Source organism: Leucopleurus acutus (genome assembly GCF_964270905.1).
Source record: "Leucopleurus acutus genome assembly, chromosome: 7".
NCBI classification, from domain to species: Eukaryota; Metazoa; Chordata; class Mammalia; order Artiodactyla; family Delphinidae; genus Leucopleurus; species Leucopleurus acutus.
In genome coordinates, this window is record NC_139150.1 from 1,057,963 (window position 1) to 1,073,231 (window position 15,269).

The 15,269-nt window shown below is 62.0% G+C and overlaps 2 protein-coding genes across 2 annotated transcripts; both read left to right on the forward strand.

Annotated features, from left to right (window-relative positions):
* Window positions 1-4,588: 4,588 nt before the first annotated feature.
* LCN6 (lipocalin 6) lies at window positions 4,589-10,980 on the forward strand (the record flags this gene model as incomplete). Its single annotated transcript, XM_082843720.1, has 7 exons — window positions 4,589-4,678; window positions 4,857-4,996; window positions 8,378-8,448; window positions 8,961-9,071; window positions 9,426-9,527; window positions 9,828-9,853; window positions 10,969-10,980. The coding sequence occupies 7 exons, from the start codon at window positions 4,589-4,591 to the stop codon at window positions 10,978-10,980; spliced, it is 552 nt and encodes a 183-aa protein (XP_082699846.1).
* A 349-nt stretch (window positions 10,981-11,329) lies between these two features.
* LCN10 (lipocalin 10) lies at window positions 11,330-14,412 on the forward strand (the record flags this gene model as incomplete). The annotated part of the gene is made up of 5 exons (XM_082843721.1): window positions 11,330-11,440; window positions 12,194-12,333; window positions 12,667-12,737; window positions 13,062-13,169; window positions 14,357-14,412. Coding segments are annotated over 5 exons (486 nt in total), but the record flags the coding sequence as incomplete, so codon positions are not given.
* Window positions 14,413-15,269: the final 857 nt, after the last annotated feature.

Consider the following 15,269-nt stretch of genomic DNA (forward strand, 5'->3'; position numbering starts at 1 on the left):
GAGGCAGCCCCAGGCCGGGCTCCCTGAGCAGAGCTCCTCTCAAATGAAAGGTGACCACAGCCGGCGCCTGTCTACCTTCGCCCATGGCTCCCTACTGCCCCGAACTCAAATCCACGGGCACTGGGTCCAAGGCCCTCAACCACGGCTGCCCTCCGGCTCCCCCTGGCTCGTACCCACAGGTCAGCCCAGCCTCGTCAGTGCCTGGGGTCACCCTGCATTCTCTCACCCCAGGACCTGCACTGTGATGTGTGATTCCCCCTCTCCTTCCATCGGCGGGGGCAGGGTAGAGAATGTGGGCGGGTGTCAGCCCCCTACCCACGTGCAGAGCAGCGTGACCGGGCTTCCAAGCACGGCTGGGGGGCTGGGGTGCTGGTCCAGCCAGAGAGGAGAGACCCTGCTGACCCTCAGGCGTCCAGCCAGCCACCAGTAAGCCCTGCAGGAGTAAAGACCAGCCCTGAGGGAGGACCCACCTGGGACTCACCTTAGCAAATCCTGAACCATCCCAACAGACCCACAGGGGAGATGCTTGGAGACCGAATTCTGACACATTCGAGGTGCTTGGGGAGCATTTGGACTTTTCCCCAGATCTGTCAGGCCAGAGCGCGAGGTAGCATGGTCGTCTGCCTCAGGGGAATTCCCCATAGAAGATTCTAGGATGTCTGCTTGGTTACCCGTAACACAGAACCCTGCTGGGCATGGTGCAGAAACAACAGTTCACTTTCTCAGGTTCCTGGAGGCTGGAAGCCTGAGATTAGGGTGCTGAGAGGGCTGGAGTCTGGTGAGACCCCCCTGTTGGCTTGTGGACGGTGGCCTTCCCGCTGTGTCCCCCGCTGGCCTCTTCTCTGCACACACACGGTGTCCTTCCCTCTTCTGAGGGCGCTAGCCCTACCGGATCAGGGTCATACCCTTATGACCTCACTTAAACTTATCACCCCCTAAAAGGCCCTAATGCCCAATACGGCCACATCGGGCCATGAGGACTTTAGCACAGGAACTTGGGTTGGGGGGGGACACAAATCAGAGGGTGATAATGGAGACCAGGGCTTCTACCTGCGTCAACAGTAACGTCGAGCACAGAAGTTACTACACATACAAAGAAAGAGGAAAATACGACCTATGGTTAAAAAACAAGAAGTTAATAAAAAGTGATCCTGAGAAGGGCCAGAGCTGGATTTGGAAGGTGAAGGTCTAACTAAAGCAGCCTTTGCATTCTGAACTTGTACTCTGCTCCACTGTCCCGTCTATTCACGCGTGGATACCATTCTGCCATCCATTAGTCTAGTCCTTCCTCATAGCTTCTGTTTTATCTCTATCATCTATCTATCTATCTATCTATCTATCTATCTATCATCTATCTATCATCTATCTACTATCTATCTATAGATCTAGCTCTTTGTCTAATAGGGTAAATTTTGGCAAACTGAATTTTCCTGTAACATTATCCATGTCATTGAGGACTTCAAAGTGATTTGCTTAGAGGTCAGCAAAGTACTTTCTGTTGATGAAACATTTTTTTCTTCTGTCCCAAAGGTCATTTCCCCCTTTTGTCACTTCTTACTTCATGTATTTATGGTCTCTCCATCTTTTCTTATTCATGTTAGTTAATTCTGTTATTTTTATAAAGAATACTAATGATTTTGTTAATAATTCTGCAAATTAACAGAAAAATTCTGTTCATTTTTCCAAGGATGAGGACTTTGGTTCATTAATTGTATCTGCTGTTCTCTATACTCTATTATATCCCGCTTTTATCATTATTATTTCCTCCCTCGTGGCATCCTACGGTTTATTTTGCTCTTTGTCTAGCTCTTAGAGTTGGGAATTTAATGCATTTAGTTTCATTCTTTTTTTTTTTTATTTTATGTTGTTGTTTGTTTTTTGCGGTACGCGGGCCTCTCACTGTTGTGGCCTCTCCCGTTGCGGAGCACAGGCTCCGGATGCGCAGGCTCAGCGGCCATGGCTCACGGGCCCAGCCGCTCCGCGGCACGTGGGATCCTCCCGGACCGGGGCACGAACCCGCGTCCCCTGCATCGGCAGGCGGACTCTCAACCACTGCGCCACCAGGGAAGCCCCTCATTCTTTTATTTTTAATGGTGTGTTTAAGGTTATGATGTTTCCTCTGACCCTGAATTACATGGTATTTTTATATTTATTTTAAATAAATTCTGTAATTTCAGTTTGTATTTTTCCTTTCATCCAATAGTATTTTTTAAAATAGAAAGTTAAAAAAAATCTAGTTTTATTGTATTTTGTTTTGTTTGGGGGGTTTTTTTGGCCGCGCTGCACGGCATGTGGGATCTTAGTTCCCCGACCAGGGACCGAACCCACATGCCCTGCATTGGAAGCACAGAGTCTTAACCCCGGGACTGCCCGGGAAGTCCCAGTTTTATTGTATTTTGGCCAGAGAACGTTGTTTGTAATATTTCTACTTTGTGGAACTCTTCAATGCTTTCTCTGTGACCAATCAATTTTGTGCATGTTTTGCTCTGTGTTATCAAGAGTACAATTATAGGGCTTCCCTGGCGGCGCAGTGGTTGGGGGTCCGCCTGCCGATGCAGGGGACGCGGGTTCGTGCCCCGGTCCGGGAAGATCCCACATGCCGCGGAGCGGCTGGGCCCGTGAGCCATGGCCGCTGAGCCTGCGCGTCCGGAGCCTGTGCTCCGCAACAGGAGAGGCCATAATGGTGAGAGGCCCGCGTACCGCAAAAAAAAAAAAAAAAGTTAGAACTATGAGAAATAAATGTCTGTTGTTTACAAGCTGCCGGCCTATGGTTTTCTGTTATTTCAGCCCCAACGGACTAAACAGCCTGCCTTTAATTCCCGCGTAGGAAGCATCGCCCATGGGTCTCTTCTGGCGTCTGTTTTTCCTGCTGCTTCTTACTCACATTGTCTTCGTCTCCCAAGTGTTTTTTTAGGAAACTGAACTTGAAAAAATAACGAACGAGGTTAATGTCAAGGTCGGGATGATGTTTTTGTCTTTTATTGTCATTTTCTCCCGTCAGGCATCCGGGAGGCCGGTGGTCAGGGACCACCCCCATCCAAGCTCAGGCTTGAGGCTCTCTGGGCCCTGAGGCAGGGCAAGGCTTAGCTGCAAGTCTGTGTGCAGCGGGCTTACTTTCATCCCCTTTCCTGCAGGGCTCATCTCCCAAGCAGGGCTGGGGTGCTGGCTTGGCCGAGGTCCCTCCTGGGAAGGCCCGGCAGGACAGATGGCTTCATCTGTCCTCACCTTCCAAACCCTGCCTGTTCTGTGTCCACAGCACCCCTGGAAGCCAACCAGCAGAGGGGTCTGGGAGCTGTGGCGTGCAGGGTCCCCCACCCCGGCGAAGCATCTTCCCAGTTACTTCCGCCTGGGTTTCGGGGGCTCAGACAGATCCTGCCGAGCCCCCTGCCCTTCACTCCCAGGCAGGGTCTCCGATGACCCAGGGCGGGCAGCCCAGGCCCAGGGAGAGCTCCCATGCGGCCTTGGGGGCCTGGCCAGGGTCATGGTGAGCAGGGGTAGGAGGCAGCAGGGTGAGGCTGCCAGAGAGTGGGCAGGTCCAGACAGGCGAGCGGCGGGCGGAAGGAACTGGGTGTTCCGCTGGGTGTTGCCGTGATGGGGCAGGAGCCCGCAGCCCGCAGAGCAGGAGGGTTGCTGGGCCGGGAGGAGGTGGGAGCTTTCCAAAGAGCTGCGCGGGGACTTTTCATACTTTTAAGGATGAAAACAAAAGCTGTGCACAGCTGCAGCTTCTGCAGGGGCTGCTTGTTCTTGACGCTCTCCTCAGACATGACCTTGGCCTGGGTTCAAGGGCAGGGTCCCTGGCCCGCCCAGACTGAGCCAGAGACTGTTGGCTCCCCGGAGAGGAGGGGAGGGGAGGGGATGGTGCGGCTGAGGGCTGGATGCTCCTTCTGGAACCTTCCAAGTGAGAGAAGCGGGGATGGCACGAATGTGTCTACGTAGGAGGGGCTTCGCACACGCTCCCCAGGGCCCACGGCCCCCCCTCCGGCACGTCTGGAGGTTAATTCCCCCGCCCCCCCGCCTCCCCCCCCGCCTCCCCCCCCGCCTCCCCTCCCCCACCGCCCCCCCGCCTCCCCTCCCCCACCGCCCCCCCCCCGCCTCCCACCGCCTCCCCTCCCCCACCGCCCCCGCCTCCCCCCCGCCTCCCCCCCGCCTCCCCTCCCCCACCGCCCCCCGCCTCCCCCCGCCTCCCCTCCCCCACCGCCCCCCCGCCTCCCCCCGCCTCCCCTCCCCCACCGCCCCCCGCCTCCCCCCCCCCGCCTCCCCGCCTCCCCACCGCCTCCCCTCCCCCACCGCCCCCCCCCGCCTCCCCCCGCCTCCCCTCCCCCCGCCTCCCCCCCGCCTCCCCCCCGCCCCCCCGCCTCCCCCCCCCGCCTCCTCCCCGCCTCCCCTCCCCCCCGCCCCCCCGCCCCCCCCCACCCCCCCGCCCCCCGCCTCCCCGGCACTTTCGCCACCTCGCGAGGAGAGGCCAGGATGGTGCCCGGCGGTTCGCGGCCGCCCACAGCAGTGCATTCCGAGCCTTTAAAGAGGCTCCCAGGGGCTGGAGGGCTCGCTCACCCCGCGCAGGTGTGCTGGTGTGCAGGCCTCTGCGAGGATGAGGGCTGTGCTGCTGGCCGCCCTTCTGGCTTTGGTCTTGGTGCCCAGGGCCCGGGCCGTGTGGCTGGGGAGGCTGGACCCTCGGCAGGTGACAGCCCTCTGTGCCAGCACACGCCTTGGGGCCGCACGGCCTCTGGGCTCTCCCAGTGCCAGTCCAGACCACGGGGGCTGTGGGTGGATGGGCTAGCCTGCGTCAGGGCCCCCAGATCAAGAGGATGGGCCGGGGCTGGAGGGACAGGCCCCCTCACCCGTTTCTCCTCCATCAGCTCCTGGGGTCCTGGTACATTCTCGCCGTGGCCTCGGGCGAGAAGGACTTTGTGGTGGACAAGGCCACGAAGAACATCGAGGGGGTCATGCTGACCCTCACGCCAGAGAACACTCTGAAGGTGCTGTCCTCCCGGAGCCGGTGCGTGGGGCTGGGGTCTGGACGGCGGGCCCCGCCCCCCGCCCCCCCCCCCCCCGCCCCGCGCTGGTCTCTGCTCTGAGAGCCACCCTCTGCCTGGCGTCTGGGCTCTGCATCCCTGGACTCCTGGCTGGGGCGCCCCTGGGTGGGACTCACGCCTTCTCCACCAGGGCCGGGCACAGCTTCTGACCTCCCCGCCTGCTGTTCCAGGCCCTTGGGTAGCTCGGCAGGGTCTCTGGTCAGCAGGAGAGGCCTCTCCTTTGCTTAAGGCCCTCCTGAGCTGCTACTTAAGGTGGGTCCGTGCATCTGTGGCTGGGAGCCCCTGGTTCTGTCGGAAAATGAATCCCCCAGAAGACGTGGTCACTGAGGCCATTTACCAGACAGGACTTGTGGAGTCAGGCTGAGCCTTGGCCGCTTTTGGCCAGTGGAGCAAACCCCATGCACGCCTTGGGGCAAGGGATGCTGGAAGGAGGGGTCGTGCTTCTGGGGGACCTTGCTGCCTGGGACACCTGGGGGGAGCCAGGCAGGGGGCGGGGGGCATGGCGTGCTGGGGGAGGTGTCGTTCTAGCGTCCCCGTCTTTCACGTGGGGAAGGCCAGGCAGTCACCAGCTGGTGGCGCACCACGGGCATTTCCACCCTGAATCTGGAGCCCCTGCGCGGCCTGAACAGCCACGCAGACCCCGGCCTGAGAGGGGAACTTTCTCCCCTGCTCCCCGCGGTGCGCTCACTGCCTTCAGGAGATGGTGGGGCTGCCGTCCACCTGGGCCAGCCAGGCCGAGGTTGCGCAAGGACCGAGGAGGTCTGTGCTGGGGCGGGGGCCCCTCTGAGTTGGGTGAACACGGGGTCACATGCGGCGTGGGTGGCAGCCCCAAAGCCACATGGCTCGGTGAGTCCTGATGAGGCTGGTGGGAAAACAATCTGCATATGGAAACCTGGCCTCTGGAGAGCCCTGGGCTGTGAAACAGCCGTGGACGGGGAGAGGACCACGGCAATCGCAGGGGAGGGGGGTCTCCGACGCTCTTGCTGGAACCTGCTTGCGGTTGGGGCTGGTGAGTGGCCTTGCTCTGAGTCCCGTCAAGGTGCCTCTGTCTGAGGACCTCGGCCAGCCCGTCTGCAGGACTCACACTCAGACCAGGGCTTACAGGACAGGCAAGCAGCTGTTTCATTTTGTTATGTAATGTGAACTTCGTTTGCCGGATTTTGAATAGGAAACACATTTGCGTGTTTCAAAAAATCAGAGTGCCCTGGGAATTCCCTGGCGGTCCAGGGGTTGGCACTCAGCGCTTTCACTGCCGAGGGCATGGGTTCGATCCCTGGTTGGGGAACTAAGATTTTGTAAGCCACGTGGCACAGCCAAAAGAAAAATCAGAATCCCCAGGGGTGGAAAGCAGGGGTCTTTCCCCCCCCCACCTCAGCCAGTGGCCCCCTCCCCACAGGTGGCCCACGGTTTTGATCTGCTGCAGCTCCTCAGGGACGTTCAGGCACACGCAAGCACACGCGCGTCATTTAAACACGAGGGCCAAATACCGTTCTGTGTCAGTCCCTGGGGTCTCTGCCCTCTTTTTTTAAAAAATAAATTTATTTATTTTATTTTTGGCTGTGTTGGGTCTTCGTCGCAGTGCACGGGCTTCTCATTGTGGTGGCTTCTCTAGTTGCAGAGCATAGGCTCCAGGCGCACAGGCTTCAGTACTTGCGGTTCGCAGGCTCCGTAGTTGTGGCTCACGGGCTTAGTTGCTCCGCGGCATGTGGGATCTTCCCGGATCAGGGCTCAAACCCGTGTCCTCTGCATTGGCAGGCAGATTCTTAACCACTGCGCCACCAGGGAATCTGCCCTCTTTTGAAACATTTAAAATTTTATTCTCTTTTGTCTTTATAGGCGACAAACTTGCCCACGTTAGTTTTTGCTTTCTCTGATCACGAGGGAGTGAGACGTCTCGGTACCTGTTCCTTCTGTGTTTCCTTCCCAGCCCAGCGTCTGTTCATATCTTTTGCATACTTTTCCCTCGGGCGGGTTATTATTGACTTGCAAGAACCCTTAAGTGTTAGGGCTTTTTAGCCACTGTCTGCGATAAAGTTAGATGCGAATATATTTCCCATTTTGTCGTTTTTCTTATACCACCGAGGAGCTGTCGATAGGAAGGGCTCTTTTAGTTTCTGTGCAGGTGTAAACACCTGGCTTCTCTCAGAGCTTCTGGGTTTTGTGTTCAGAAGCCTTTCTGTCTCCCTGGAGCTAAGAGGGCCTCTGACCTCTGACCGGCTCAGGGCTGAGCCTGGGGATGCACGAGCTGGGACCGTCGCTGAAGGGGCCAGTCGCCCAGCCCCACTCACCCAGTGGTTCCTCTTCCTCCACTGACTGAGATGCTACCTTGTCTCACGCGAACCTCCTCTGCGTTTTGCTTTATTTTCGGGCTTTCTATTCTGTTCTCTTGATTTGTCTATTTCTGTGCCAAGTCCCATTGTTTTCCCTCTTGGGGCCCCACAATACGCCTTGTCAGTTTACTGGCTTGTTTTTGCTGGTTACACTTCCTTTTAGGCTGTTCCTTGCTATTCCTGTGTCTTGCACGGAACTGGGCCGGGAGCTGGTCTTGCTGCACTTACAGAAGTGGGTCTGCTCATTTTGCGGACTGGAGGCTTAGGGAATTTGGCCCCTTTTGGTGTTGAGTCTCTTTATTCAAAACTGCAGACCTGGGGCTTCCCTGGTGGCACAGTGGTAAGGATCCGCCTGCCGATGCAGGGGACACGGGTTTGAGTCCTGGTCCAGGAAGAGCCCATGTGCCGCGGAGCAACTAAGCCCGTGGGCCACAACTACTGAGCCTGCGCTCTAGAGCCTGCGAGCCACAACTACTGAGCCCGCGAGCCACAACTACTGAAGCCCGCACGCCTAGAGCCCGTGCTCGGCAACAAGAGAAGCCACTGCAGTGAGAACCCTGCACGCCACAACAAAGAGTAGCCCCCACTTGACGCAACTGGAGAAAGCCCGTGCACAGCAACGAAGACCCAGCGCAGCCAAAAATTAAAAAAAAAAAATTAATTAATTAACAACGACAACAAAAGACAACTGCAGACGCCCTGTTTGTCTCATGCTCCTTTGCTGCCCTGAGCAGCAAGAAAAAACTTCTAAGTTTTCTCCGTGTGGTTCTCGCAGAGCGGGTCTCCGGGGAGGCGGCGGAGCAGATTCGCATTCTGCAGGTGCCGAGCTGGCCCATTTCCCTGACGGGTTCGCTTTGGTCAAGAGCAGGGTTTCTGGCTAACTTGGGCCACCGAGGGGGAGGCGGAATCCCCTCTGCAGCCACGCTGGCCCCTGGCCGGGTCTGGGTGGCCAAACCTGTCTTCTCTCGTCCTGCATACGGACCCTGGGTGATGACAGACCCTTTTCCTTTCCAGGCGGGAGAGATGCCACCTGCATGCTGTGGAACTGATGAAACAAAATTCCAGATGGGTGTTCAGGAATCCCTGTAAGGATGGCGGCCACAGTGGTCCGGATTCCGGGCAGGCTCCCTTTCCCTGACCGTGATCGGGGCCGGGTCCTGCCCCTGGCAGCCCTGGGCCCCCTGCGCCTGCAGGCAGGGTCAGCACGCAGGAGGGGAAGGGGAGGGGGCGACTCCACCCCAGGTTTCAGTGGCGTTCTCGCCCGGGAAGTGAAAGGTCCTCATTTTGTCAGAGGTTTGGCGCCAGTCCTGAGGACAGAGGACTCGACTGTGTCAGGCAGGCTCAGCTGGGACCCCAGGCCTCCCGCTGTACTGTGTGGGGGCGGGGTGGCTGGCACTCTTACCCCGTGGGGACAGGATCGCGGGAGGGCGCCCCAGGATGAGCTGGGACTCACCTGCTGTCCATCAGCCACCGCAAGCCTCTGTGTGCCGGAGCCGGGTGGGGGTCGGGGACCAGGGGGACAGGGCTGGGAGGCTCTCGGCCAGCTGGGGGGCCCCCCACGAGGTCTGACCCCCCCCTGGCGGCACCTGTCTCCTAGCCCTGGGTGTGCTGGAGTACCGGGTGCTGGCCACCAACTTCAGGGACTATGCCATAGTGCTCACGCAGCTGGAGCTCCAGGACGAGGCCTTCAGCACCGTGGAGCTGTACAGTGAGTGCGGCCGCGGGCGCGGAGGCCTCCCTGCCGTGCTGGGCCTCCGTCCTCCCGGGGTCCCAGCCTTGAAAGAGCCCAGCGGGCTGGCGGCCGCTCCGCTCCATCACTCATCCCTGCATGAAATCCCCACCGGGGCCCCGAGCCTTCCTTCCCTGTCGCCCCCTCCCCGCACTTGTCCTCTGTGGGAGACGTGGCCCTGCCTGGAGGGAGGGACGGGGTGGGAGCTGCACGTGGTAAAGGGCCTTGGGGTCAGAAGAGCGCAGGGTCCCAGGTGTCTGTCTGGTTCCTGCTGCGGACCCCCTGCTCGCCCCCGTCCCCCAGCCCGGCTCTCAGGGGGCACCTCCCCTGCAGGCCGGACGGAGCTGGCCAGCCAGAAGGCCATGGGCCTCTTCACCAAGTGGAGCAAGGGCCTGGGCTTCTCGTCCCAGCAGCAGGCCACGCTGCAGAAGGACCGTGAGTGTCACCGAGCCTGACGCCACCGTGTGCTGAGGGGCACGGACCGCGGGGCCATTTGCTGGCTTCGGCTGCGCTCGGGGACCCTCCAGGCCCAGGGCTGGCAGGGCTCGGGGGTCTTCAAGGAGTCACCTAGTCCCCGCCCAAAGTCAGACCTGTGGGGATGGGGGGGGCGGGGGGGGGGCTGTGTGCAGGGGCCGGCAGGGCCCCAGGTGCTCTGCGGCAACGGTCTGTCTCAGGCACCCGGCTGGGCAGGGAGACCCGCCCCGTCCTCACTGCCGCCTCGCTTTCCTCCCCCAGTCACCTGTGCACGCAAGGCCTTCCAGGTAAGCGGCCTTCCAGAGCGTCCCTGAGCTCCTGTGTGGTGGGTGGAGTCTGGGGGCCCTGGGGCCCCTCCATCCCAGTGGCTGTACCGCCGCCATGCAGGGCTGGGGGCTTGGGGGAGCTGATGCCTCTCCGGGCGAGCCCAGGGTCCCCCAATGTTCCTCATGGTTTTCAGTGAATGCTGCAGCCCCCAGGGGACTGGAGGAGGCTGGCCAGACGCTACCCTCCCTGCTCAGCCTCCCAGGTGCTGGGCTTTGGGCCAGCTGCTCCCAGGGGCTCTCGACGCAGATTCCAATAAAGCGGCTCCACAAACCTGTGCCACGCCTCTCGCCTGTGTGCGCGCAGGGCCTGGGCTGGGGGCAGCCGGAGGAGCCCACAGGGAGCTGCCCGTGTGCGCGCAGGGCCTGGGCTGGGGGCAGCCGGAGGAGCCCACAGGGAGCTGCCCGTGTGCGCGCAGGGCCTGAGCTGGGGGCAGCCGGAGGAGCCCACAGGGAGCTGCCTCCTCGGGCCGGGTGGCTGCAGGGAGAGGCGGATGGGCAGGGTGGGCTTGTCAAGGGCTGAGCACAGAGCACAGAGCCAGCCTGGCACGAGAGTGCGGGCCTGCAGCCCCGTCCCTCCCCAGCGGCCCTCTGGCCCGGAGGTGGAAGCTGGGCTGCAGGCGGCTGCTCCTGCCACAGGGCTCACGGCAGGCGGGGCTCCGGGCAGGCAGGAGGCTGGTCCACTCAGTTTGGAGGACGACCCTGTGATCTGGATGAAGAGTGGGCAGGGCGCTGGGCTGGGCTGCCCAGGGTGTGAAAGATTGGCTTTTCCTGGCTGGAGCTCTTGGATGGGGGGTGAGGGCAGGGACCCCAGAGGGCTCGAGCCTGTCGGTCCTCCTGTGTCCTGAAGTCCTGGCAGAGCACAAGCCGTCAGGGGAGGTGGGCTGGGAGCAGGGTGGGGACTGCCTCTCACTTGAGGTGAGGTCAGGTGCACACAGGCTGCCACCCTCTTCACACACACGCATGTGCACATGTGCGAACACGTCAGTACCTTCTAAGGGCATCAAGAAGGCAGCCCCGCGTCAGCGCCGGCACCATCTGAGCCCCGTCTTCACGTCCTTCACTTTCGTCCCTGTTAGGTGACTCAATGACACGTTCCGACCTTTGCCTCTCTCCCTGGGGGGCTAGGACAGGAGGCCCAGGAGCCTCCCTGCCAGGTACAATGGCTCTAGGGGACATATGGTGACCAGAGGCCCAGGAGTTGACCTGGGGAACATCATGGTCTCCATCTTTGGGGCATCCCGGGACAGCAGCTGTGCCGCTCCGAGGGCCAAGGGTAGGGCTGGCCCTCCGTGCGGGGAGGGAGGGCCCCAAGCTCCCTCCCCGCCATTGGCCCACCAGGCTGGCTTGCGGCTGCAGGCTGGCCGGACACCCACGCAGGGCTGGTGGGCTGGGACATTTAAGCGTGGCGTCCAGCGGGCAGCTGGGAGGAGGGCCAGGATGGGGCCAGGCTGGCTGTTGCCCATGCTGGTCCTGATGCTGGAGCTGCCTGGGGGGTCCCTGGCGCAGAAGCAGCTCCCCAGGGAGCCCCACAACCTCAACTGGGACAAGGTGAGTCTCGTGCCCCCAGCCCACCGGCCGGGCGCCGGGGCCAGGGTGGGCAGGGGCAGCAGGAAGAGGGGTCCCTGGAAGTCTTCGCAGAGCCACCGGAATCCGCTGGACGGGCTTTGAGGGCTCCGGCACAGGCTTCTGTTGGCCCTGTGGGGCAGCCCACGGCCTCTTTTGGGGACAGGCTGGGGCTTCAAAACTCAGCTGACGGCCGTGGGCCACATGCCAGGAGCCCCGAGGAGGGGCCGTAGCAGAGGCCCCCAGACAGGCACAGCCTGAGGTGGCCCGGAGGTGCCAGGTGGGCAGAGGGGAGGCAGCACGAGCAGGACACGTCCTGGAATAATGAGGCCTCAGGCTGGGTGGAAGTTTCCTGTGGGGGCGGCCATGGGCACAGGCCGAGGAGACTGGGGGGCATCTGGGAGGGGCTCTGCTGCAGGGAGAGCAGTGGGACGGGGTGCGGGGGCCAGCTGGGAGGGAAGGGGCCCCCACGAGGCCCATGTGGGCAGGAAGCTCTGACACCCGGTGCCCAGGGCCCTGCCTGGTGCCGCCCCGGGCCCTAGAGCAGCCGGGCATGTGCATCCTCAGCCTGGGGTGGCAGCGGGGGCCCCGAGGCAGGGGCCGCGCCATCCCGTGGGTGTTGGACGTGCTCTGGGCCTCAGGCTAGGGTCACCTGTCCTGTGGGTTCTCTGGGACCTGGGGTGGGGGCCGAACCCGTGTGGCAGCCCAGACCCTGTGCCCCCAGCACCCTCTCTACAGTTTTCAGGGTTCTGGTACATTGTTGCCATCGCCTCTGACACCCAGGGGTTGTTGCCGGCCAGAGACAAGAGGAAGCTGGGGGCATCTTTAGTGAAGGTTCACAGAATGGGCCAGCTGAGGGTGGTCCTCGTCCTTAACCGGTGAGTGGACCAGGGCAGGGGTCCCAGCACATCCTCTGCAGACCCCTGAGCCCAGGGAGGGGAAAGGGAGCCGGGGGGTGGGGGCGGGGACCAGGCCCAAGCGTCAGTCTGGAAATCCCACAAGGACTGTCCCCGAAACCCTAATACCCATCACCCTCTGCCCCTAAAACTCAAACGGCTGCTTTTGGGAGAGGCTCCCACAGTCCACCAGGGGCTCAGCGGGCACAGGGTGTTCGGAGTGTTTCCCCTGAGCTGTGGGACCGGTCTGGGTCCACGCTGGGAAGTCCCAGGGTGGCAGAGCCCAGAAGGGGCTCACAGCCCGCCTCCCCCCAGGTCACAGGGGTGCAAGGCACACTCGCTGATCCTGCGGAAAGACAGGAAGAGGGCTGTGTTCAGGAACACCTGTGCGTAACCGCTGGGCCCTCGGGAGAGCAAGGGGAGGGGTGTCCAGGGCTTCCTGGCCACCAGGACCCAGGCTTGGGCTACCGACCGCACTGGCCCCAGCTGTCCTCCTCTGAGAACATGGGCCGGTGGGGATGAACGCCCAGGACACGCGGTCAGGCCACCGTGGCCCAGAGCCGACGTGGCAGGCGTGTGCCCGGGGGCCTGGGTGGAGGGGACTCTGTGGCCCTTCCAGACACCCCCGCTGTGCAGGCGGAAGGGGTCAGGGGGTCGGGGCCCACCGTCCAGGCGCGAGCAGGCGACTCTGTGCTTCTCTTCCCGTCCAGTGAAGGGGGTGGCGGGCTTCCACGTTCTGATCTCTGACTACAAGGACAGCGTGGTCTACCTGCGCCTGGGCCGGGCGGGCCAGGCCACCAAGACCCTGCTTCTCCTCAGTGAGTCCAGTGGCCGGGTGTGCGGGGCAGAGAGTGGGGGCCGAGCGGGCATCGTGCTGGACACCCAGACCAGCGGCCACACAATGGGCACTCACCCCTCAGTCCAGGGTGCCAGCCTGTGGGGTCTGGTGGTTTGCAGACGGCCGCCTTCTCGCTGTGTCCTCGCACAGGGGTTGGGGCGGTGCTCTGGTCTCATCCTCTTCTCGTAAGGGCACCAACTCCATCGTGAGGGCCCCACGCTCACGACCTCAGCTACCCCCATCACCTCCCAAGGCCTCCTATGACCACCCAGTTGGGGACTCAACACGTGAATTTGGGGGACACACACACGTAGCCCACAGTGGCCGGTCATGGCCCGTGGGGTGCGGCCTGGCAGGAGGGGTGACGTGGGGAGGTAGGGCTGGCCAAGGATGTGAGCAGAGGGAGGGAGGGAAGGAAGGAGGGAGGGAGGAGGGGGGAGGGAGGGAGGAAGGAAGGGAGGGAGGGAAGGAGGGAGGGAGGGAGGGAAGGAGGGAGGGAGGGAGGGAAGGAGGGAGGGAGGAGGGAGGGAGGGAGGAAGGGAGGGAGGGAGGGAAGGAGGGAGGGAGGGAAGGAAGGAGGGAGGGAGGAGGGAGGGAGGGAGGGAGGAGGGAGGGAGGGAGGGAGGGAGGGAGGGAGGGCAGAGCGCGGGACCCTTTGCTTGGAGACCATGCGGGAGGGTCTGGGAGGTGCCCCCAGGGGCGAGTGGGGAGGCCATTGCAGAGGGGGGTCAGAAAGGCAGAGGCCGGGAGGGGCGGGCTGTCCATGTGGAGGCAGAGGCCCCCAGGCTGACAGCAGGATTGGGGGGCAGGAGGTGAACCAGGAAGAGGTTCTGCCCCGGGTTGGGTGGGTGGTACAGAGAGGGCGGGAGGGGGTGTTGGGGCGTCTCCGTCGGGGTGGACCCGTCCAGGGATGCAGCGGGAGGGGCAGTGGCCAGACTGGCCAGAAGGAACTGGAGGGACCTGCGTGGTGACCCTGCATGGTGACCCCACCTCCCAAGGCTCTCTGGGGACCCGCCCTGGCTGATGCTTCCTGTCACCCACCAGTAGCCGCCTGCCCCTGAGCGCACGCACCTTGCTTGTCTGTCCCAAAGCCTGCGGGCGTTCCGGTGCTGAGGGGCGGGTGCCACATCGCACGGCTGATGACGCGGCTCTGCTTCTCCACTGCAGGCAGGCAGAGCACGGCCAGCTTCCTGAGTATGAGAAAGTTCATAGACGTGTGTGAGGCTTTGGAGCTCGCCCGCAGTGTGACAGTTCTCCCGAAAGATGGTAAAGTGCGGCCGCAAGCGCTCGGGCAGCACCGCTCCCGGCCCCGTGCCCATCCCGCTGGGGTGCTGGCTCCTGTGGGGGACAGAGAGGTGGAGCGGTGACAAGGGCACTTGTTAAAGATCTAAAGCCACCGTGAATGCACGGCCACGTGTGCGAGCCCACGGCACCCAGAACACAAATGCTGCCTTGGCCAGGTCTCTGCCGTGTGGCTGGGGGCCGGGGCTGCACGGCTTTGCCCTCTGCGGTGCCCGAGGCCCCCGGGAGAGCCAGTCCCCCACCCCCTCACTGCCTCTTTCCTCTCCCGCAGCTTCCTGTGCACACACCATCCTGCCGTGAGAGTGAGCTGCCACCCACCTGCTCTTCCCTTTGAGGCTCGACTTGTGGTCCACCTAGACCGCAGGAGTGTTGTTCCAAATTGCAGGCTTTCACATCCAACTGGTTGTTGAGTGGTGTTTGGGGACCCCAGGCCTCTGATGATGTGGAACCTGGGGCCCGTGGCTGTAGCCCAGCAGGGTCCTTTACGATCACTGAGGGATGGGGTGAGGGGCACATGCTGACCGGGCGGGGGATGCGAAGCCAGGCCCCTTTGGCCTGTGTCCTCTGGATTACGCGGCAAAAAGGTGCGGCTGGGCCTTTTCTGCTGCAAAATAGACCACGGGTCCCATGTAATGTGCCACGTGCTTTCTCTGCAGTGAGTCTCTGCCACCGTTCTCCGCGTCCCGTGACACCCTACACTGTCTCAGGAAGCCGTACGCTTATACGCACCACATGCATGTCGCGGACATCGTGCTGGCTGCTGGGGAGAGAGCAGTGG